Raw genomic sequence first — 23,932 nt, forward strand, 5'->3', positions numbered from 1 at the left:
CACACAGTCAGTCACACAGCCAGTCACACAGTCAGTCAGTCACACAGCCAGTCACACAGCCAGTCAGTCACACAGTCAGTCACACAGTCAGTCACAGAGTCAGTCAGTCACACAGTCAGTCAGTTACACAGTCAGTCACACAGTCAGTCAGTCACACAGTCAGTCACACAGCTAGTCACACAGTCAGTCAGTCACACAGTCAGTCACAGAGTCAGTCACACAGTCAGTCACAGAGTCAGTTAGTCACACAGTCATTCAGGTCAATCTGTCAGACAGTCAGTTAGTCACAGTCGGTCAGTCAAACAATTGGTCACACAGCCAGCCAGTCTGTTGGTCAGATGTCAGTCAGATAGTCAGTCACACAGTTCATCAGTTAAGAAACAGTCAGCTGGTCAATGAGGCAGTTATTAATTTAGTGTAACAGAAACATAAGTAACCATAAAACCTAGACTGTATGTAACTTGGGATGATATCAGTGTACATACCTGGAGTTGTTAATAAACTTCCAGATATCTGTCTCGCAAGAATCTAGTCTCCACGGTGCATGTTTCCATGGCTATCACACAGGGAATTGCTCTGCCCATATCACATTAATAGTGGAGTTTGACCCTGAGGAAACCACATTATCTGGCATCTACACAAATCACAAAGAGTTTCACTCACCTAATGTCTAGTTGATATGATATTGCTGGCAGCGGATCCTGGAAGAGTAAGATTGTTTTCCAGGCAACTGCTACTCACCCTACATCCTACGGTAGTCTATGTTTCCTCATCCCTTAAAAAGGAGCACCAGAGTGGAAAATAGCTGCACAGAGACAAGGCGTATGTCTCTCTAGACCTGACTGCAGCCAGTGACTTATTCATCTCACTTCATCTAAACTGTTCCTTCGCCCATCCCTCCTCCTCTCCCGTGTGTCCATCTCAACCAATTCATCTACCCTATATTAAAGGACTAAAGAGTGTACCTTATCTTTGCCAGAACATGATGGGTTTCAGTCAGGTGGTGAACTATAATCTGATCCTTCTCAGTCTTCAGCTGGAATATCCTTCAATGAAGCAGTTAGTTTGCATTCACTGGTAATGTAAAGGTCTTTGCCTATTTCAGTCACCTTATGTGACTTTGATTCTAAATGGACTACAGATGTAGCCTAGGCAAGTGTTCTTGACCCAAGATTCTTCCTCAGACCTATGAGATTGGGAATGACTTGCTGCTACCCCTGGCTGATGGGGTCAGAACTGGTTGCTTAGTCCAGTGCTTGATCTGCTCACCCTGCCCCACGTGGGGAGGTGCTGCTTGATGGACATGGAAGGGCTGGCTAAATGTGTTGTTCTTTGCGCACCTCCGCTCTGTCCCCCCTCAACATCTCCATTTCTGCACTTTCCCAATGCAGTCTCTTGATATTTTTGGAGTCTTCCAGAATTGACCTTCTCCACTTTAGTTAAACTCAAGCTAGACCCTTCCATGAGATGACAGGGATGTTTGATCAGGTATCCTTCAAGGACATCCTGAAAGTGTTACTTCCATCTTCCCGGAAGTCTATAGTTAGGACCACATTCCAACTTGATCCGTTCCTTCAGGAATCTGGTGTGAGACATTATGAACGGTGTGCCCCACCCAGCCGAGCTGGGTTTTGTCTGATTACTGCCTCGATACTGGACAGATTACCTTGAGAGAGGACATTATTGTAGGAGTTTCCTTCTTGCTACTAGATTGTGAGAATCCTGAAAAGTCTTGTCTGGTGGCACTTCTCCAAGACTTTGAGAGAGGTGCCTGCTGTAGATTGTCTGAATCTCCAAACATTTGGAGCATGGGGATTGCTCCTGCTGGGATAACCATGACATTAGTCTTGAATTTGACATCCTGCCCCTCAAAACCTCTTTTCCTCAGGTGGCCAAAGGCTGAGCTGGTACACTGATGAAGTTCACCATCTATATCTGCCTTTGGCAGAGGTAGCTCCCAGAATATAGAACATGGTCTATGTTTTCTAGGGTTTCATCATTGATCTTAAGAAATGGGCGGAGGTCTTGTGCTATGGGAGATGGTCAGAAGAGGATCTTAGTGTTTAGTGAGAGACCTATTTTCTCAGACACTACAGAGGTGGAATTGACAATGACCTAAAGGTCAGTGAGAGACAGTGCATGCACAAGCATCATTGGAACTGGGTGGCACGGTGGATCAGTGGTTAGCACTGCTGCCTCACAGCACCAGGGACCCGGGTTCAATTCCACCCTCGGGCTTCTGTCTGTGTGGAGACGTGTCTGTGTGGGTTTCCTCCAGGTGCTCCAGTTTCCTCCCACAGTCCAAGGACATGCAGGCTAGGGTGTATTGACCATGCTAAATTTCCCGTAGTCTTCAGGGATGTGCAAGCTAGGTGGATTAGCCATGGGAAATGCAGGGTTACGGGGCTCTTCTGAGGATCGGTGTGGACTCAATGGGCTGAATGGCCTGCTTCTACACGGTAAGGATTGTATGAATATTGGAGTTCAGCAACTATGTGACCAATCACCACCTTATCTGATCTACCATCTCCATCTGACTTGCTCCCAAACAGTGGAAGCATTTCTGCAAGACAATTAACATCAAAAGTCTCAAAGATACCCCCCCAAGGTGGTCCTTCTGGTCACTGGCAGTTTCTCAACCTCCAGGAGGTCCACATACAGCCTGCCCAAGCCTAAAGTCAACGGTAGCCACCAAGACCTATGGAGAGCACCCTGGTCTCTCCAACAGGAAGCGCTGTGATTACTTTGACAACAATATGAATAAGAAATACAGAACCTAATCGTGCAAAGCCTCTGTTGGCATGAAACCTCACCAGAGCTCAAGAGAAAAGCAGTAATCCCTGAAGGCACCAGTACCACATTAAACCCGAGACACAAAGTGACAAATGGTCAACAGCGCAGGAGATCCTACAGCTGCGAATACCAACAATGTGATTCCACGTCTGCATTTACCCACACGCTGTAAAAATTACACCCCACTGGTTCCCTGTCTTTATACAACCAATACAAATTCTTACTGAATATATCCATCAGCTGCTCCCTTGTTCCATTATGTGTCACACATTCCTGCAGCCTGTATTAGATGGCAACTCCATCATGTCAATATATTCTACGATCCAAACCCTCAAGCATCCATCGTCCGAGAGTCAAGCATTGGAAGAGAGCTCATCAGGACAGAAAAACAGTCATTGCTCAGTGGACAGGCCATTTTCTAACAACTTGACTCCAGCCTCCTTAGCTCCATTCTCAATCCCCTAACCAGATCATTCTCAGATCATTACTCCACTCTGCAGCTGGAAAAGTAACAAAGCCTCTGCAGAAGTGGACTGCTTACCAAAAGTCCAGCTGTGACTATAATTATGGAAGAATATCATTTTAGTTGTTGTAACTGAAGGTAATCTATAAAACAGGCAGGAAACAGTAACTTCAATCCAAAATCATGTTCACTCCAACCATCTTCAGTTGCTTCATCAAGGGCCCTCCATTTGGAGTATTTGGATGGGTTTGAGGATGAGTTCAGAAGTAGGAATGTCTTTCTGCGGTTATACAGGGTCTTGCTAAGACCTGGAGTATTGTATACAGTTTTGGTCTCCCTACCTAAGAAAGGATATAGCTGCTGTAGAGGGAGTGCAGCAAAGGTTTACCATGGATACAGAGAAGAGCAAGACTGGGTCATGAGGAGAGGTTGGTTCGACTGGGCCTGTGCTCACTGGAGTTGAGAAGATTAAAGTGGATCTGATTGAAATGTATAAAATTGTGACAGGGCTGGACAGATTAGATGTAGGGTAGATGTTTCCCGTGACTGGGGAGTCTAGAACCAGAGGACACAGTCTCCGAATATGGGGTAGACCTTTTAGGAATGATATGTGGAAAAAATTTCCTCACTTAGTGAATTGTGACATTCTCCGCCACAGATAATTGTGGAGCCCAGGCTGCTGGATTTATTCAAGAAAGAGATAGATACATTTTAGACCTGAAAGGCATCAAGGGATGTGGGGAGAAAGCAGAAAGATGGCAGTGAGACAGAGGATTAGCCGTGATCGTATTGAACAGTGGTGCAGGCTTGAGGGGCTGCATGGCCTACTCTGACTTTCTAGGTTTCATTCACAACTGCTTCAGAATGAAGGAGTCTCCACTGATCAACAGGGGGAGCTGGCGAGCAGGTGGCAGGTAACACACACACACGCGCGCACACACGCACACACACACACACACGAACCAAAGCCCAACACAGAAATAAGTAATCCAACAACATCACTGAGTCATCATCATCACCACCACCTTGGGACTCACCATTAACCAAAAGGTGAGGGGTCACATCAACACCATAACAACAGGAACCACAGGTTTCACCATCTACCCAGTTTAATTCATAAAAATCACAAAATTACCTTTGCCTGCTGGGCTACCAGATCCAGAATGCGGGCAGATAGCAATGGACCTGCCACATCCTGGACCTGTTCAAATCCTTGATCTGCACTCACTCTTGGCTGAACCCCTAAACAGGAATCCACATTCGGAAATCTACCCTGAGAGGTTTCAGTCCCCTTGACTGATGCTAAAGCAGTTTGCTTTTCTGAACTTTGGCTCTGTAACTGAGTTAGATTTATTGTCACATGTACCGACACGAGTACAGTGAAAAGTTTACAAGTTGCCACTTACGGCACCATCTTAGGTACAAAGGTACCTAAAGCACAGAATCTTAGATACAAAGCAGAAAAATAAGGAAAACAATGTTAAAAGGTTAAATGTTACAATTTTTCTTACCAAAAGGCAGAAATACAATGAACAGTTCAACACCACAATCTATAAGTGCTTGGCCACGCTGGGCCCACATCTTTACAAGGGCTCAACCTCCCCATCTTGGGGCTTGAGATCACATTGTGCTGCCTGCTCCCGCTCTTGTGGTGATAATATTGTGAAGTCGATATTATGATAATCCCTATTTTCTAGTTCTGAAATTATGGCTTGCTTTGGATTGGGATGGAGATTGGTCAGTACCAGACTATCTTTCCAGAATGTGTAGCCTCCTTCAAAATCCCAAGCCAGAAACACCCCCATCTAAAACTCAGTCATCTGCAAGGCATCCTGTTCAATGAATGCTCATGCTTTGGGTGACACAGTGGCTCAGTGGTTAGCACTACTGCCTCACAGCACCAGGGGCCTGGGTTTGATTCCACCCACAGGTGACTGTCTGTGAGGAGTTTGCATGTTCTCCCTGCGTCTGCATGGGTTTCCTCCCACAGTCCAAAGATGTGCAGGTTAGGTGGGTGGGCCATGGGAAATCTGGGGTTACAGGGATAAGGTGGGGTTTTGGGTCTGGGTAGAACACTTTTGGGATGGTTGTGCAGACTCAATAAGCTGAATGACCCCTATCTGCTCTGAAGTGATCCTATGATTCATGTTATGTTATTAGCAGAATAGTGTATGGATGCAATCTAGTAAAAACAGAAAAATGGTCTGTAAAGGCTTCTTTAGGTATATAAAGGAAATGTTTGGGTTAATAGAATGTGGGCCCAATACAGGCAGAATCAGGAGAATTAATAATGGGGAGTACAGAAATGGCAGAGAAGCTAAATGACTCCTTTGTGTCTGTTTTCACTGAGAAAAGATTCATAAATCTCCCAGAATTACAGATCCAACTGGTTGGGGCAAATGTAGAGTTGAAGGAAAGTAGCTTCAGTAAGAAGATTGTACTGGACAAATCAATGGAGCTGAAAGTTGATAAACCTCTGGAACCTGATTGTCTGCCTCCCAGAGTGGTGAGGGACATTGTGCTGAGATAGTCGATGCATTGGTGATTAATGTCCAAAATTCAATAGATTCTGAAATGAATCCTGTGGACTGAAAAGTAGCAAATATAACCTCAGTACTTAAGGAGAGAGCAAGAGAGAAAGAAACAATGAACTAAAGACTTGTTAGCCTTACATTAGGAGAAGAGAAAATACTAGAATCTATTAAATAAAGATTAGATAAACAGACACTTGGATGATAATCAATGTTTTGGTTGAGTGACCCTTCCTCAGAACTGGGTCACTTGACCCGAAATGTTAACTCTGATTTCTCTCCACAGATGCTGCCAGACCTGCTGAGTTTTTCTGGCAATTTCTGTTTTAGTTTCTGATTTACAGCATCTGCAATTCTTTTGGTTTTTACTTGACTGATAACGATAGTCAGCATTGATTTATGGATTGATTGTGACAAATTTGTTGGAGATTTTTGAATATGTTGCTGACAAAATTGAGAAAAGTTGAACTGATGGATGTAGTAAATTTGCATTTTCAAAAGACTTTTTGTATAGTCCCAGACAAAAGTCTGGTTAGGAACATTAAACCATACTGAATGGGAGGTAATGTACTGGCATGGATTAATGATTGGGTGATCAGACAGAAAGTCAAGAGCAGAAATAAATGGGTCAGTCCCATGTTGGCAGTCTGTAACTAGTGGGCACTGAAAGGGTCAATATTTGGGTCCAGTTGTTCACAATGTATATCAATGATTTGGAGGTGGAGACCAAAAGAAATATTTCCAAATTTGCGGATGGTACAAAGCCAAGTGGGAATGTGTGTTGTGAGAAAGATATAAAACAGTTTCATGAGGATTCAGATAGGCTTAGTGTTTGGCTAAAAACATGGCAGAAGAAATACAATGAGGAAAGATTTGAGATTACCATGTCTGTAGGAAAAACAGATGTGCAAAGTATTTCTTAGATGGTAAGAGATCAGAAATGTTAATGTACGAAGGGACCTGGGTGCCCTTGTAGACAAGTTACTAAAAGCTAACTTGCAGGTACTGTAAGCTCTAAAGGAAATGGAATGTTTATTGAAGAGGATTTGAGTGCAGGAGTAGCAAAGTCTAGCTTCAATTGTATAGCAGCCTGGTTAGTCTGCACCTGGAATACTGTGTGCAGTTTTGTCTTCCCTATCTCAGAAAAGGTTTTATTGCCAGAGAAAGAGTGCAGCAAAGATTTCCCAGACTTGTTCCCAGGGTGGTTGGACTGTCCTATGAAGAGAGGTTGAGTAAACTGGGCCTGTATTCTCCAGGATTTTGAAGAATGAGAGGTGATCTCAAAGAAACTTACAAAATACCTAAAGATACAGACAGGATTGATACAGGTTAGATATTTCCCTGGTTGGGGAGTCTTGGGTTAACCGGGGACACAATTTGAAAATAATAACCGGGGATCCCAGTTAGGTCTGAGACGGGGAGAAATCACATTTTCAGAGGGTTGTGAACTTTTGGAATTCTCTACCACAGAGGACTGTGGAATTTAAGGTAGAGTCTGAGATATTTCTGATTCTGATTCAATATACTGGGTTATGGGGATGCGGTGAGTTTAAGGCATTGGAGTGTTGGGTCATCCATGATCATAATGAATGGTGGAATAGGCTTGAAATAGCTGTTCCTGTGGTTCTATTATTTATTATTTGGAAACTTGTATTCTAAAGTGGACTGAATCATGTATGGTTTAAGTTCCATTTGCATTTCTAAATTGTGTGTGTGTTAAGAAGGGAAGTGAGTGTCACAGGGTTTCTGATATTTTGCTTATTGTGACAGTACTGTGCTTTCAAGAGAGATGTGTTCTGTACTGTTTCTCTGGCAGAGAGGTGTTGCCATAGTGGCATCAGAATGTCTGCTTCAGAAGCTGTGGGTAAACAGCTTTGAGCTCCTTGCGTGGGTTTTCAAATTGGGCAAAAGAAGCATGAATGGTTGAGTCAGGCTCACACAGACCAAGGGTTTTGATTTTGCTTTCTGTTGGGGTTTGGAGTTGGCTGTTGAAACTGATAGATATAGCTCTCTCTCTGCTGCAGCTAAAAGCTAGGGTTCTCTCTCTGCTGCTAAATTGTTTCTTCCAGACTGGAAGGGAGATAGCACATGAGGAAAATCTGTTTTTGCTGAATTTGCCTTTGCCAAGGGTGTGTAATGGGATGTATTGGAACAGTTGATGATTAATTGTTAAATAATATATTATTTCATTAAGTATTTCAATGGAGTTTAAATTACGTCAATTCTTCTTTTTTTGTTTGTAAGAATAAAGTGTGTTTTGCTTAAAGCCTAGCGGTAGACTAATCGAATCACATCTAAAACTCAGTGCCTTACACTTGCTTCTAAACAAAATAAAGCATTAGGGTCTAGGCTACCTCCTTGATATATTTTGAGGGGGTTTTGTCCAGTCCATAACATTATATGCATCTAAGTGATGTCTTTAAAACCCTTTAAAAGTTCAGTATGCTGGAAACAAGCATGGAAGAGAAGTAAGCTGCTGTTACTTGTTACTTCCTGTGACACAAGGAGATACAGAGATAGAACTTCTGAAAGGGGAATAGTGGGGGATTCAGTGATGATAATGATACTGAATGTCAAGAGGCAACAGTTGGAAGGGGGTTTTTGGGATGGTTCACAGGGTGTCCTGGGTGACACAGAGACAATACCAGCAGCGTCTGAGAATGGCCTTTGAGTGGAGCCTCTGTTGGTTGAATTGTTTGCCCAGCTCTGAGGAGATGGTTGCTAATTTCCATGGGAATCCCACTCGGAGATGGAACAGGGTCTGGGAATTGTCCTGGTCCACAGCTCGCTGAATTTCCCCAGCACCTCACCTCTAAAGCCCCTTTGATGGGACAATTTAAATTCTAAACCCACAGTGACTATGCTGCAAGAGTTAATTTCGGAATGTCCCAGACAGTGCAATAAGCTGTTAACTAAATGCACATTCACTCTTTAACATACAGTACATGGATTTTGCCCACGGCATCATGAGCTGATTGAAGAATAAGTTGAAGAATTTACTGATGTCCTACATTCTGTTGGGGAGCTGTATGGAATGAATTCCTTGCTTTGTAGTTCTGTCACTGTTACACTTTCAGCACTAGCTTTCAAGAAATCTAATCATTTGCTGGCTGATATCGTCAGGACGTTTAAAAGTGCATCATCGCCTTCCTGCATTTGGCTGAGACTTCGTCCTACCAGCGGATTATTCTTCTGTCAGATGGACGCCTTTTATTTTCTTAACAAAGTATAAACGAAAGAAGATATCTTTGAGAAATTTAAACTGCAGTGCGAATGTAACACCTTTCAGTTTCTGTGATGTGACTGCCTCCTGGCGCTGAGAGGTGGGCATGACCTTCACTGACTCGGCTCCCTCACGCTGTCCCTGAAGTGCGAATACAATGCCTGGCATTTAGCAACCGAGTTGGTGAGAAATTTGGAGATTTGGGGGGATTGTGAATCAGAGCAGCCTCTCCCCTCGCTGCAATCATAGCCTCCTGTAGATTTTCTCATCCAGCAGGAATCTCAGTGGGATCACGGTTGGGGAAGGTTGAGAGAGGTCCATCACATTCCTCATTCACCGCTGGTGCTCCAGTTCTGATGGTCGGGTAATCCAGCTCAGGCTGGCCGGGGAGAATAGCAGGAGAATGCATTGTATTCAGTCATTCTGCAATTGCTGAATAATGACAGTGTAGAAGGTGACCAAACAGGTGGATGAGAGTAAAGTGGTTGATGTGGTGTATATGGATTTCAGTAAAGCGTTTGATAAGGTTCCCCATGGTAGGCTATTGCAGAAAATACGGAGGCATGGGATTGAGGGTGATTTAGCGGTTTGGATCAGAAATTGGCTAGCTGTAAGAAGACAGAGGGTGGTGGTTGATGGGAAATGTTCATCCTGGAGTTCAGTTACTAGTGGTGTACCTCAAGGATCTGTTTTGGGGCCACTGCTGTTTGTAATTTTTATAAATGACTTGGATGAGGGCGTAGAAGGATGGGTTAGTAAATTTGCGGATGACACCAAAGTCGGTGGAGTTGTGGATAGTGCGGAAGGATGTTGCAGGTTACAGAGGGACACAGATAAGCTGCAGAGCTGGGCTGAGAGGTGGCAAATGGAGTTTAATGCGGAAAAGTGTGAGGTGATTCACTTTGGAAGGAGTAACAGGAATATAGAGTACTGGGCTAATGGTAAGATTCTTGGTAGTGTGGATGAGCAGAAAGATCTCGGTGTCCATGTGCATAGATCACTGAAAGTTGCCACCCAGGTTGATAGCGTTGTTAAGAAGGCGTACAGTATGTTAGGTTTTATTGGTAGAGGGATTGAGTCTTGGAGCCATGAGGTCATGTTGCAGCTGTACAAAACTCTGGTGCGGCCGCACTTGGAATATTGCGTACAGTTCTGGTCACCGCATTATAGGAAGGATGTGGAAGCATTGGAAAGGGTGCAGAGGAGATTTACCAGGATGTTGCCTGGTATGGAGGGAAGGTCTTATGAGGAAAGGCTGAGGGTCTTGAGGCTGTTTTCGTTAGAGAGAAGAAGGTTAAGAGGTGACTTGATAGAGACATACAAGATGATCAGAGGATTAGATAGGGTGGACAGTGGGAGCCTTTTTCCTTGGATGGTGATGGCTAGCACGAGGGGACATAGCTTTAAATTGAGGGGTGATAGATATAGGACAGATGTCAGAGGTAGGTTCTTTACTCAGAGAGTAGTAAGGGCGTGGAATGCCCTGCCTGCAAAAATAGTAGACTCGCCAACTTTAAGGGCATTTAAATGATCATTGGATAAACATATGGATGATAATGGAATAGTTTAGGTTAGATGGGCTTCAGATTGGTTTCACAGGTCGGCGCAACATCGAGGGCCGAAGGGCCTGTACTGCGCTGTAATGTTCTATGTTCTATGTTCTAAGAAGGCGATTTGCCCCTTCGTGACCGCGCTGGCTCTTCAATTAGCAATTCACTGAGCGATCCCCTGTCCTCTCCCTACAACCCACCACATCCTTTTCAGATAACAATCCAATTCTCTCTCGAATGTCTTGATTGAACCCGCTTCCCCCACCACACTCTCAGGCAGTCCATTCCACTCTCTACACCAGGAAGTATTTTCTCCTGTCACCGTTGCTTCTTTTGCCAATCGCATTTAATCTGTGGCCCCTCTTCTCGATTCCCCTCGCCAATGGGAACAGTTTCTCCCGATTGATCGGTCCAGACTGCTCTTGATTTCAAAACACCTCGATCAAATCTCCTCTCAGCTTCCTCTTCCCCCAAAAAAACAGCCCGAACGTTTCCAATCCATTTGTCTGAATAAATATGACTTTTTTTTCTGTTTTGTGTAGAAATACAGAACGTTATGAATGCTGTGATTTTCATTTCAACTAGCACCACTAACCAGTTACAACACAATGTCAGATAACATTTTTCTGCTGTTAACATTTCATAAAACTAAAAGCTGAGCAATTCCAGGTTTCTCTCCTTAATTCAGTATTCTCCAACACAAATTGCTCTAGGTCAGTCAATATAAAGACTGGACAATGTTCCTGTCTGAAAATGTAAAATTTGTGACAGAGCACTTTCTACATGCTAGCATTAGTTGTCTGTGTTAATGACCTTTCTGTAATTTTAGTTGAAAACACCTTACTCACAAGGCAGGTAAAACTGTTACCCATATGATTAACTAACAAACATCAGCTCCTAGTCAATAACTACAGCAGTAAAACTCTCACAGCAATCAAAAACCATTCCCACAATCTATTATATACTTCACTGTTTTATTTGTGTGCAAACGTATCAAGTGCACATTCACACACTGAACTAGGAATTTGGGATAACAGGTCAAATTTGAGAAGATATGGTAAATCAGGGAGTACAGACGAGGCATGACAGAACTGCATTAAAGTGGGAAATAATAAACTGACCAGGACAGGAAGGAATAGACAGAACAAACCTATTAGTGCATCAACAGATAAGGTTAGAGGTTATAAAAGTTAACGTGTATTTGAATGCACACAACGGATGCTGTAGATCTGAAATAAAAACATTCAATGGCATTACCATCACTGAATTCCCTGCTATCAACTGCCCAGGTGTTACCATTGACCAGTAACTCAACTGGACTCACCATATAAATAGAGAGGATACTACAGCAAGTCAGAGTTTGGAAATTCTGCAGCAAGTAACTCACCTCCTGACTCCCCAAAGCCTGTCACCCCTCTAGAATGAGGGGTGATAGTTTTAGGCTGAGTAGTGGCAGATTTCAAACAGAGCCGAGAAGGAATTACTTCTGTCAGACAGCTGTGATTCTGTGGAATGCATTACCCTAGAATGCGGTGGATGCTGGGACACTGAATAAATTTAAAGAGGAGATGGACAGATTTTTAATTAGTAATGGTTTGAAGGGTTATGGAGAGCTGCGGTGAGATCAGCCATGATTGTATTAAATTGCAGAGCAGGTTCAAGGGGCTGAACCGCCTACTCCTGCACCTAGCTTTTATGTTCAAAGCATAAGTCAGGCGTGTGTTGGAATACTCCCCACTTCCCTGGATGAGTGCAGCCCCAACAACACTCAAGAAGCTTCACATCATCCAGGACAAAGCAGCCCGCTTGATTGGCACTACATCCACCATCTTTTCTTCAAAACCCATGCTCAGTAGCAGCAATGTGTACAATCTACAAGATGCACTGCAGAAATTCACCAAGTCAACATCTTCCAAACCCACGAACACTTTCATCTAGAAGGACAAGGGCAGGAGATACATGTGAACACCAGCCCCTGCAGGCTCCCCTCCAAGTCGCTTACCATTTTGACTTGGAAATATATTGCTGCTCCTTCAGAATTCCCCCCCTATGGCATTGTGGGTCAATGTATAGCACAAGGACTGCAGCAGGTCAAGAAGGCAGTTCACCACCACCATCTCAAGGGATGCAGAATAAATACTGACCTAGGCAGCGAGGCCTACATCCAACAGACTCATACAAAGGGGAGCTAACCAGAATGAGGCAGATGTGCCCGTATATGCCCTAAAACCAGGGAGGAGGTAGTATTGGTTATTATTGTAATGGCTGTTGCTGAGGTTGTGACAAACTGTGTGACTGAACTTATGAAAGATGTTAATATCCTCAGAGTTAATCACAGAATCTCTACAGTGTGGAAAGAGGCCATTTGGCCTATCAGGTCTTCCCTGACCCTCTGAAGAGGATCCCAACCAGATCCAGAGCCTACCTCTGTAACTTTGCATATCTCATGGCTAATCCACCCAACCTACACGTCACTGGACACTCTGGACAATTTAGCATGGCCAATCCACCCTCACCTGCACATCTTTGGACTGTGAGATCAAACCTGAGCACCCAGAGGAAACCCACACAGACACGGGGAGAATGTACAAACTCCACACAGTCGCCCAAGGGTGGAATCCTCATCCCTATTCATCCCTCAGCCACAAACTCTCCTGTCTTACAAGTTGCAGGTGGTAGCAGGGTGTTGCTGTGTCCCCTCCTCTCTGCCATCGCACAATATCATTCTTGTTCTGTTTTCTTTCGCCCCTGATGGACCTGGCTGGAGATGGAGGAAGATGAAAGAAAGACCATGACGCTGAAGGCAGAGGCACCAGCAGCTCAGATACAGCCTGTGGGTCAGGGTGAGGGAGTTAGATGAAAAGGGATAACCACAAGAGGTGAAACCCTGGGCAGGAGAATGGCCTGCAGCCAGGACATTGAGTAAAGCTGCAGCTTTTTGGAGTGTGAGAGCACTCATCTGAGGGTTGAATGGAGAACCATTTCTGCAGACAATTCAATTTTTTTCATCTTTTCTTGAAACTTGTGTGCGTGAGTGACTGTGTGTATGTGTGTGTGTGTGTGTGTGTGAGTGACTGTGTGTGTGTATGCATCTGTGTGTGTGTGTGTGAGTGACTGTGTGTGTTTCTGTGTGTGCATGAGTGACTGTGTGTTTGTGTGAGTGACTGTGTGTGTGTGTGAGTGTGACTGTGTGTGTGGATGTGTGTGCCTGAGTGACTGTGTGTGTGTGAGTGACTGTGTGTGTGTATGTGTGTGCGTGAGTTGACTGCGTGTGTGTGTGTGAGTGACTGTGTGTGTGTGTGTGTGTGCGTGAGTGACTGTGTGTGTGTGTGTGTGTGTGTGTGAGAGTGACTGTGTGTGTGAGTGACTGCGTGTGTGTGCATGTGTGAGAGAGAGAGAGTCTGTGTGTGTCTGTGCAATATGAATGTGTGAGAAAGTGTGTGTGTTTGTATGTGTGTGCAAGTGTGTGTGTGAGAATGACAGTATGTGTACTTGTGTATGTGAGTGTGAGTTTCTGTGCATCTCTGCATGTGAAGTGAGAGTGAGTGTGTGTGTGTATGAGTGAGTGCATGTGAGTTTCTGTGTGAGAGTGTGTGTGTGAGAAAGTGAGTTTATGTGATAGTGTCTGTGTGTGTGTGAGAGTATGTGTGTGTGGGTGTGTTAGAATGGGAGTGTGCACATGTACATGTATGAGAGAACATGGATGAAAATGTGTGTGTGGTTGGTGTGTGTGTGTCTGTCTGTCTGTGTGGATGTGAGTATATGTGTGTGAGTGAGAGTGAACGCTTGTGAGAGTGCGTGGTTGTGTGAGTCTAGAAGTGTATGCGTGTGTGAGAGTGTGTATGAGTGAGCATTTTTTGAGTGTGAGTGTGTGTGTGTGTGTGTGTGCATGAGAGAGTGTGTATGAGTGAGTGTGTGAGAGAGACAGAGTGTGCATGAGTGTGGGTGTGTTTGTGTGTGTGTGAGAGTGTGTGTTAGTGAGCACGTGTGTGAGAGAGAATGTGTGTGTATGTGTGTGTGTGGGTGCATGAGAATAGGAGTGTGTCTGTGTGCATGTATGAGAAGGAGTGTGTATGTGAGAGAGAGTGTGGGTGAGAGTGTCTGTGTGTGTGAGAGATAGAGATTGTGTGTGAGTGTGTGAATGTGTGTGTGTGCGTTTGTGTGCACATGAGAACTGAATCAGCTTTGTTTTGATTATAAACGATTATTGTGAAACCTGGTTGACATACCTTGTGATTTAAAATGGATACTCTTGGTAAGTGGAGGAATATGTTTGAAGTCATGCGGTAAGCTGTGGAGTGGTTGGACTAGAGTGACAATACCCTCACTCCTCCGTGTCTCAGTCATGACTCTGGTCAAGTCCATCCTGTGAAGCTAACCCAAAGTTTATGACAATGTCTCTGTACCTATTGCAACAACTCGCCATTGTCTGATGCTGCAGCAGGAACTCTGAAGGTGATGGCAGCTGTAGAAATACATCGTCATTGAATATTATAAAGTATCCGCAGTATCTCAATTTTATGAGGGAACCACAATTGACAGCTCCTCAGGTTTTTATGAACGTTCGGAGGATATACAGATCTTGTCTCTTCAATACAAAGGACTCGGTCAGTTATTTACACTTTGTTACAATATTAAGTTAAAATTGCTCATTTATATATTCATTCCACAGTACATTATCACTGAAAACACAAGGCTCCTCGAAAAGGTCTTTTGCAAACTCATCAAATGTTTATTATGAGTACTTTGTTGCACTTGCTCTGATTAATGAAGATGATATAATACATGAGGCATTGTAGAAGTTTTAACAAAAATGTATTGTACTGGATTCATTGAGCTCTACTCACACTCCAGAAGTCAGCCATGCTGTGGATGGTTTGAAAGGTGACCCCTGTATCTACTGCAGTTGACAGGAAAAGGTTTGACATGACCTTAGTGTAGTAATAGGCATTTGAACTGGTCATTCCATAGGTCACTAAAAAAAAAGAAAAGGTCACAGATTACTAATTACATGGGACCAATTACCAATGAACTGTAACTAACCTATATTTTGAATAGTAAAGAAGATAAGATAAGAAATAGCCTGCTCTGCCTTTCAAAAAGATCATGGCTGATCTTTTTGCGGAGTTAGCTCCACTTACCTGCACACTCACCATAACTCTTAACTCTCTTACCGTTCAAAAATCCATCTATCGTTGTCATAAAAACATTCAATGAGGAAGCCTCAACTGCTTCACTGGGCAGGGAATTCTATAGATTCACAACCCTTTGGGAGAAGAAGTTCCTCCTCAACTCAGTCCTAAATCTGCCCCCCATTATTTTGAGCCTATGCCCTCTAATTCTAGTTTTATCTGCCAGTGAAAACCACCTCCCAGCTCCTATCTTATCTATTCCCTTCATAACTTTACATGTTTCTAAAAGATCCCCCCTCATCCTTCTGAATTCCAATGAGTATAGTCCCAGTCTACTCAATCTCTTCTCGTAAGCCAACCTTATCAACTCTGGAATAAACCTAGTGAACCTCTTCTGCTCCCGCTCCTGTGCCAGTACATCCTTTCTGAAGTAAGGAGACCAAAACTGCACACAGTACTCCAGGAATAGTCTCAGCAGCACATTACACAGCTGAAGCATAATCTCCCTGTTTTTAAACTCTATCCCCGTAGCAATGAAGGACAATATTCCATTTGCCTTCTTAATTACCTGCTGCACCTGCAAACCAACATGTTTTGTGATTCATGCACAAGGACACTCATGTCCCTCTGTACAGAAGCATGCTGCAATTTTTCACCATTTAAATAATAGTCCATTTTGCTGTTTTTCCTACCAAAATAGATGACCTCACATTTACCAACATTGTACTCCATCTGCCAGACCTGTGCCCACTTACTTAACCTATCTATAGCCCTCTGCACACTTAGCTCTACCACTCATCTGAGTGTCATCTGTGAACTTTGACACATTGCACTTGGCCTCCAATTCTAAATTATCTATGTAAATTGTACACAATTACAGTCCCAACACTAATCGCTGAGGCACACCACTAGCCACTAATCGCCAAACAGATCCCCATTCTTTGCTTTCTGTTAGTTAACCAACCTTCTATCCATGCTAATACTTTACCCATAAAGTTGTGCACATTTATCTTATGCAGCAGCCTTTTATGTGGCACCTTGTTGAATGCCTTCTGGAAATCCAGATACACCACAACAGTTCCCTATTGTCCACTACGCTTGTAATGTCCTCAAAGAATTCCAGTAAAGTAGTTAAACATGACCTGCCTTTCATGAACCCATGCTGCGTCTGCCCGATGAGACAATTTCTGTCCGGATATCTTGCTATTTCTTTCTTGATTATAGATTCAAGCATTTTCCCTGCTGCAGAAGCTAATCTAATGGGTCTAAAGTTATCTGCCTTTTGATTGCCACCTTTTTTAAATAGTGGTGTCATATTTGCTGTTTTCCAATCTGCTGGAACTGCTCCAGAGTCCAACAAATTTTGGTAAATTACCAGGAGCACACTTGCTATCTCCCACACCATCTGTTTTAGCAGCCTGAGCTGCATTCCATCAGGGCCAGGAGACTTGTTATCCTTTAACACCATTAGCTTAAAACGTAGATCTTTACTTCTTCGGTGATTAAGTGGTAACAGGGCTTTGAGTGAATACAATCTATTTCCCTCAATATTAAGCACATCTAGAACGGCTAACATCTAAACACTGCTTGAATCTATTAGTGAACTTACTGACGGAGAAACTGGATAGGATAAAAAAAGACATGTAGCGAGTTCAAGAAAAATCAGCCAAGCAGAATTGACTTAGATTTAGAATCCCATCAGTGTAGAAACAGGCCCTTCAGCCCAACAAGTCCACACTGACTCTCACCACATCCCACTCGGACCCATCCCCTTATAACCCACCTAAGCTGCACATCCCTGAACACTATGGGCAATTTAGTATGGCCAATCCACCTAGCCTGCACATCTCTGCACTGTGGGAGGAAACAGGAGCACCTGGAGGAAACCCACACAGACACGGGGAGAATGTGCAATCTCCACACAGACAGTCACCTGAGGGTGGAATTGAACCCAGGCGCTTGGTGCTGTGAGGCAGCAGTGCTAACCACTGAGCCACTGTGCCACCCCAATTCTACCAGTCCACCCAACGACCTCCTCAACACCCCACCACCCCCCAACCTGGAACAGGGATAGGGTCCAGAATAGCTTGTTTTCCTCCAGGGCTCCATTCAGCTCATTTCTTGGGCCCATCTTTTCATTCTTACAGAATCAGTGATTAGGTTGGAGCAGTCCCACAGTGGCACTTATTTGTGATGTCTGAGTAGGGACACGCACTTACACTGAAACACAAACAAAAGCAGAATTGGAAGAATTCATCAATATCCCCAAAATGATCAATTCTCCCTAAATGTTAAAGCCACAATGTATAAGGAAAGCATTTATTTCCCAGATTCTGCAGCATTTAAATTGATACAAAACAACAGGCATTAGTTTGTAACAAAAGTCTTTTTTTTGCAAAATAACTAACACACTCTTCCATGCTAAAAAAAAACCATCATCCCAAACATAGCTTGCAGGTTGCTGATGTCACAGCTGATGCACTTCACACACGTTTGCTCAAAGCTGGAAGGTTCCAACCATGCACTAACTACCCTTGCCTCAGATCACAGCCTCAGTGCGTGCCTTAATGGTTGCTCTTTGTGTTTACAGCATGTAGCTAAAGTAGCCATGTGAACTTACTCTTAAGTTCACCCTAATGTTTCACAACAGACAAGCATGTATCTTAGGTGTAATGTAACTTGCTGTCAAATTTATGTAATAAATCAATTCCTTGTTCATCAAGATTGAGCCTAATGTAAGACATCAAGTGGCATACTTGCCTATATATCAATGTAAATGATTTAAAAGCAGAGCATTTGGAAAACAGTGACAGGAAAAGTGATTGTAACAGGGTCAGCCTCATAGGTGGACCTCATAGAATGTGAGTTCCCTGATTGGGGCTGTTAATCTGGTCCAATCGAGGAGCCCTGGCTGACAGATAAGAACAGCAGTCAGAGGTTCTGTTCACTCTGAGAGCTGGCTCTGAAGAAACTGGATCAGTGTCAAGGACTCTCTACGTGTAAATAAAGGGTAACTTGGTGACAGGATACCAGCCTCTGTGGAGTTATTTTAATAGAATCAGACACAGTCAGCATGGACTTACAAAAGCAAAATCATGTTTGAAAAATCTACTGCAATTTTTCAAGAATGCAACCTGTAGAGTTGATAAGCCTGTGGATATGGTTTATTTGGACTTTCACAAGCTTTTCCATAAGGTCCCACATAACAGATCAGCATGTAAAATGAAAGCAATGTAATTCAGCAAAGCATTCTGATGTGGATACATGGGTGGCAGACAGGGAACAAAGAGTCAAAAGAAATGGGCCTTTTTCTAAATGGCAGCCAGTGACTAGAGGGGTACCACAGAGATCAGTGCCTGGACCTCAGCAATTCACAATATATATATTAATGATCTGGATGACTAATATAATACCACCAAGTTTGTACATGACACAAAGCTGGGTGGGCCAGTGATGCTTCAGAATGATTTGGGCAAGTTGAATGAGTTGGCAAATGCATAGCAGATGATGTATAATGTGGGTAAGTGTCAAGCTATCCACTTTGGAGGCAAAATCAGGAAGGCAGATTATCTGAATGGTGATTGGGAAAGGGGGAGGTGCAGAGACCTGGCTGTCCTTGTGTACCAGTTGCTGAAGAGAAGCATACAGGTGCAGCAAGAAGGTAAAATGGTTTGTTGACCTTCATAGAGAAAGCATTCAAGCACAAGAACAGGAATGCCTTGTTGAAATGGTACAGAGCACTGGTGAGACCATATCTGGAGTATCGTGTGCCAATTTGTGCTCCTTATCTGGAAAAGGGTGCTGTGGTTACGGAGGAAGTGCAACAAAAGTTTATCAGACTGATTCTTGGCATGGCAGCACTGACATGTGAAGAGAAACTGGATCAATTCACTGTATTCATTGAAGTTTAGAAGAATGCAAGGGGATCTCATAAAAACCTAGAAAATTCTAACAGGACTAGAAAAGGTAAACACAGGAAGAGTGTTCCCGATGACTGGGGCGTCCAGAACTAAGGGTCACAATCTAAGGATATGTGGCCATTTAGGATTGAGATGAGGCGAAATTTCGGAATCCAGTATGAATTCTGAACAGGAGTCATACTGGACTCAAAACATCTCTTCATCGCTATTACCAGACTTGCTGAGTTTTTCCAGCATTTTCTGTTTTTTATTTCAAATTTCCAGCTTATGCAGTATTGTGTTTTTGTTTTGGATGATACCATACACCCAATGTGAGTTAAGTCACATGAAAAACTATGTATTTAAAAGGAAAATTCTGGCCAACCAGGCTGAAAGATGCTTCAAATGTAACATCATGCAAATGGACATTGTTGTAATTGCGCAGAGAATTGTGAAAAGCTGTGAGAAATCCTTGCGTAAAAGGACATGTGTCAAGAAAATTGGGAAAATAGCAGTAAAATGTGACTAATGGGTGTGAAAATTGAAGGCAGAAGAGTTTATTGAAATGGAAGTGGAGGATGTGAACCTTAAAACTTAGATGGCATTTATATCAGCATATGCACGTTTTGTACAAGTTAATTCTTATTAAACCTCTCACAGAGCGGGAGCAATTTAGCAGGCAATATGCATGTAATTCTGTAGTTTTGGGTGGACTATATTGATATCCAAGCTTATTGATGCTCTTTGAGTGAATGAAGCCCTGTTTCCTGTCAGTTTGAAAGTTAATAGTCTCAAAAAAGAATTAATTCATTCAGTAGTTTGTCCTGGTGACTTGCTTCCCATTTGTGATAATAAGGGCGGTGTTAGGATTATTTTTTAAAAATCCCTGAAAATGAGACCGATGATCCTATTAATTGCTGACGAATTTTTGAAGTCGGGATGGAGAGAAGCATTGGTTAAACTGGGAACCCTTCAGGATAAAGAATCTGAAAGCAACAAACAAAATAAAATCAAAATTTAAGGCAGGCTGACAGTCATCAATTAAATCGTAAAGACAGAGCTATCACCCAATGCCAGAGTACATTTCTTCATTCTTCTGCTTGGAAATGTCAGCCTTAAAAATACTACCAGCTGTTTCAGCTAGGAAGTCTCTTTATCAGACACACCTTCTGTTCTGATGTATCAGATATTCATCTCATTTATTTTACTTCGGGCCTTCTAAATTGCTTCAGTAACACCGAGTGCACAATCCCCAAATATTTGTTACTGCATTGGATGCATGAATCATAGGTTAATTCCCTTTTATTAGAATACAAATGTTTAGCAGTAAATGTTAAATCATTACATGTGTCCATCAGAGATAGCAAATTAATGGTTTTGTGGAGAGACAATGATACAAAAGTGCTATTTAGTGTGTTTTACTATTAAATATAATGCATCACCCTCACCATTAATTTTGCCCAGAAGTAAAGGATGTTTCAAAACATGAACACAAAGTGTGCACACATATCACCTCCTTGCAGATAGAAATTCATTCAATAGCAGATTACAATAGACATTATTGCTTGAAAAAAACACTAACACAATTCTGCTGTTTTGATGCAGGGTAATATAGAAAATCATTACCTTCCTTTGTATAAAGTCAAAATTGTAATCTGAAGCCATGATTAATTATAATGAATGGATCACATTTAGCATATAGAAAAATTCAGAAGAGATGAACAGATGGTGTTTGTTCAGCTTCCGCTTGTACACATGACAAACAATAAAACAATGCGTCTCCCTGACAAGAGCAGAATAACCATCAGGGCATTCGAATCAACCAACTTTCCTGAAGTTATACACTGCAAACTGCCCATGCGGGTCAATTTTAGGATGAAACTCCTTTGTTTATTTTCTCCTCTTCCTTAGAGTGCAACCTACTCCCAGATCTCACCTACTGACAATTTTAAACTCTATCAGATAAGCAAGAATTTCTGTAATTTTCTGAATTATGCACTCACTTCACAAAGCTAAAACTGGGTTTCTACTCAATACCTTGGTCTGTCTCCTTAAATCGCTCTCTCTTGTCCCTTTATGCAAGCAATGAATGAATGGGAAGCTCTTGTATCTTTGGTGTTACAAGACCATCCTTTGAGCAGCCTTTGCTGCAATGTACCACCCACCAAGTTTATCAGACAAAACCAAACTTTCACTGAGTCTCCTGCACGTTGCCTACAGCTGAAACCCCTGTCTTTCCAAATCCCTCTCATGCTCATTCCAAGCTCACTTTTCTGATGAGATCTACTTCACACTTCATTCTTGTGAAAATGCACCTCCCTTGCTCAGCCCCTTGGTGGCTGAGTTTCACAATGGTTTTCTAAGGTCACGAGTTGTCTGCTCCCTAAAATCGCCCTACCCTGACTTCAGAAACCAGTCCTTGTTCTTCTTGCTTTCTGACTCCAACTCAATCTCCCATTCTCTTTCCAAAATCCCGAAATGTATTGTCATTTGCAAAATCCACGTGCATGTTTTCTGCACAGACCTGATACAACCACAAGTCGCAAATGACATCCTGAGTGTTTGTGTGCGTGTGTGCGAATGTGTATGTGTGTGTCTGTGTGTGTGCGCGTGCATGTCTGTGTGTGTGTGCATACATGCATGTGTGTGCATGTGTGTATGCACACATGCGCGTGTGTGTGTGCATGTGTGTATGTATGTGCGCACGCATGTGCGTGCATGTGTGTGTGTGTGAGTGAGATAAGACATTAAGAAATAAAGCAGGAGTTGGCTTTCTGGCACATTGAGCCTGCTCTACCATTCAATAAGACCATGGCTGATCTTTTTGTGGAGTCAGCTTCACTTCCCTGCCTGCTCTCCATAACCCTTAATTCTTTTACTGTTCAAATATCTATCTACCTTGGCCTTAAAAACATTCAACAAGGTAGGCTCAACTGCTTCACAGGGCAGGAAATTTCACAGATTCACAACCCTTTGGGAGAAGTTCCTCCTCAACCATGTCCTAAATCTGCTCCCCCTTATTTTGAGGCTATGTCTCTACTTCTAGTTTCACCCGCCAGTGGAAACAACCTCCCTGCTCCTATCTTATCTATTCCCTTCATAATTTTATATGTTTCTATAAGATCCCCCCTCATTCTTCTAAATTCCAATGAGTACAATCCCACTCTCGTCAATCTCTCCTCATAAACCAAACCTCTCAACTCCGGAATCAACTTAGTGACTCTCCTCTGCACCCTCTTCAGTGCCAGTACATCCTTTCTCAAGTAAGGAGACCAAAACTGTACACAGTACTCCAGGAATGGTCTACCAGCACCCTATACAGCTGTAGCATGAGCTCTCTGCTTTTACACTCCATTCCTGTAGCAATGAAGGACAAAATTCCATTTGCCTTCTCAATTACCTGCTGCACTTGCAAACCAACTTTTTGTGATTCATGCGCAAGGACATCCAGGTCCCTCTGCACAGCGGCATGCTCTGTGCTAACTCTTTTCACCCATGTCTGCATGTCTGTGTGTGTGTGTGGTGTGTGTGTGTCTGTGTGTGTGTGTGTGTGTGTGTGTGTGTGTGTGTGTGTGTGTGGTGTGTGTGTGTGTGTGTGCGTGTGCGTCTGTGCGCGCGCACACATGTGTGTGTGGTGGGGGTGTATGTGTGGGTGTGGGGGTGTGTGTGTATGTGTTTCTGTGTGTGTGTGTATGTGTGTGTGCGTGTAAGTGTGTCTGTGTGTGTGTATGTGTGTGTGTCTGTGTCTGTGTGTGTGTCTCTGTGTGTGTGTGTGTGTGTGTGTGTTTGTGTGTGCCTTTGTGTGCGTGCGTATGTGTTTCAGTGTGTGTGTGTGTGTGTGTGAGTGTGTCTGTGTGTGTGTGTGTCTGTGTGTGTGTATGTGTTTCTGTGTATGTGTGTGTGTGTGTGTCTGTGTGTGTCTGCGTATGTGTATGTGTGTGTGTGTTTGTGTGTGTGCGAGAGAGAGAGAAAGGGAGAGAGACTCTGTTGTGCTGACCCTTTTTATCTTCCTTGTCCAGCCTGCAGCCTTTGATGTGGTTCCATTATCATCTCCCGCCACGGATGCTCCTCCACTGCTCAACTGGGTGGCACTGCCAATCCCCTGGTCCCATCCTGTTGCATCAATGGCTTCTCTTCCCTTTCTACACCGGGAGGGGTGGGGCTGTGCAGTTGATGGCCATTGAAGTGTCTCCTGCTGCTATCATTTCACAAGCGACCTTGGGTACTTTGATCATGCAGTAAGGAGGGGAGGTATAAACCATACAAACTGGGTCTGAGGAAGGGGGCCTGATGACGTTCCCACTCAGCCCAATAGAAAGTGCTTTCCCTATTTATCTCCAA

General features: G+C 43.3%; 1 protein-coding gene across 1 annotated transcript in view; it reads right to left on the reverse strand.

The window, feature by feature from the left end:
* Positions 1 to 23,932, reverse strand: part of pkd2l1 (polycystic kidney disease 2-like 1) — a 72,461-nt gene that overhangs the window by 36,642 nt on the left and 11,887 nt on the right. Inside the window, exon 3 of the mRNA XM_020515156.1 lies at positions 15,408 to 15,535. Coding sequence (XP_020370745.1) covers positions 15,408 to 15,535 — 128 coding nt within the window. The remainder of the gene's footprint in view (positions 1 to 15,407; positions 15,536 to 23,932) is intronic.

This window comes from Rhincodon typus, chromosome 20 (genome assembly GCF_021869965.1).
Source record: "Rhincodon typus isolate 14 chromosome 20, sRhiTyp1.1, whole genome shotgun sequence".
Taxonomy (NCBI): domain Eukaryota; kingdom Metazoa; phylum Chordata; class Chondrichthyes; order Orectolobiformes; family Rhincodontidae; genus Rhincodon; species Rhincodon typus.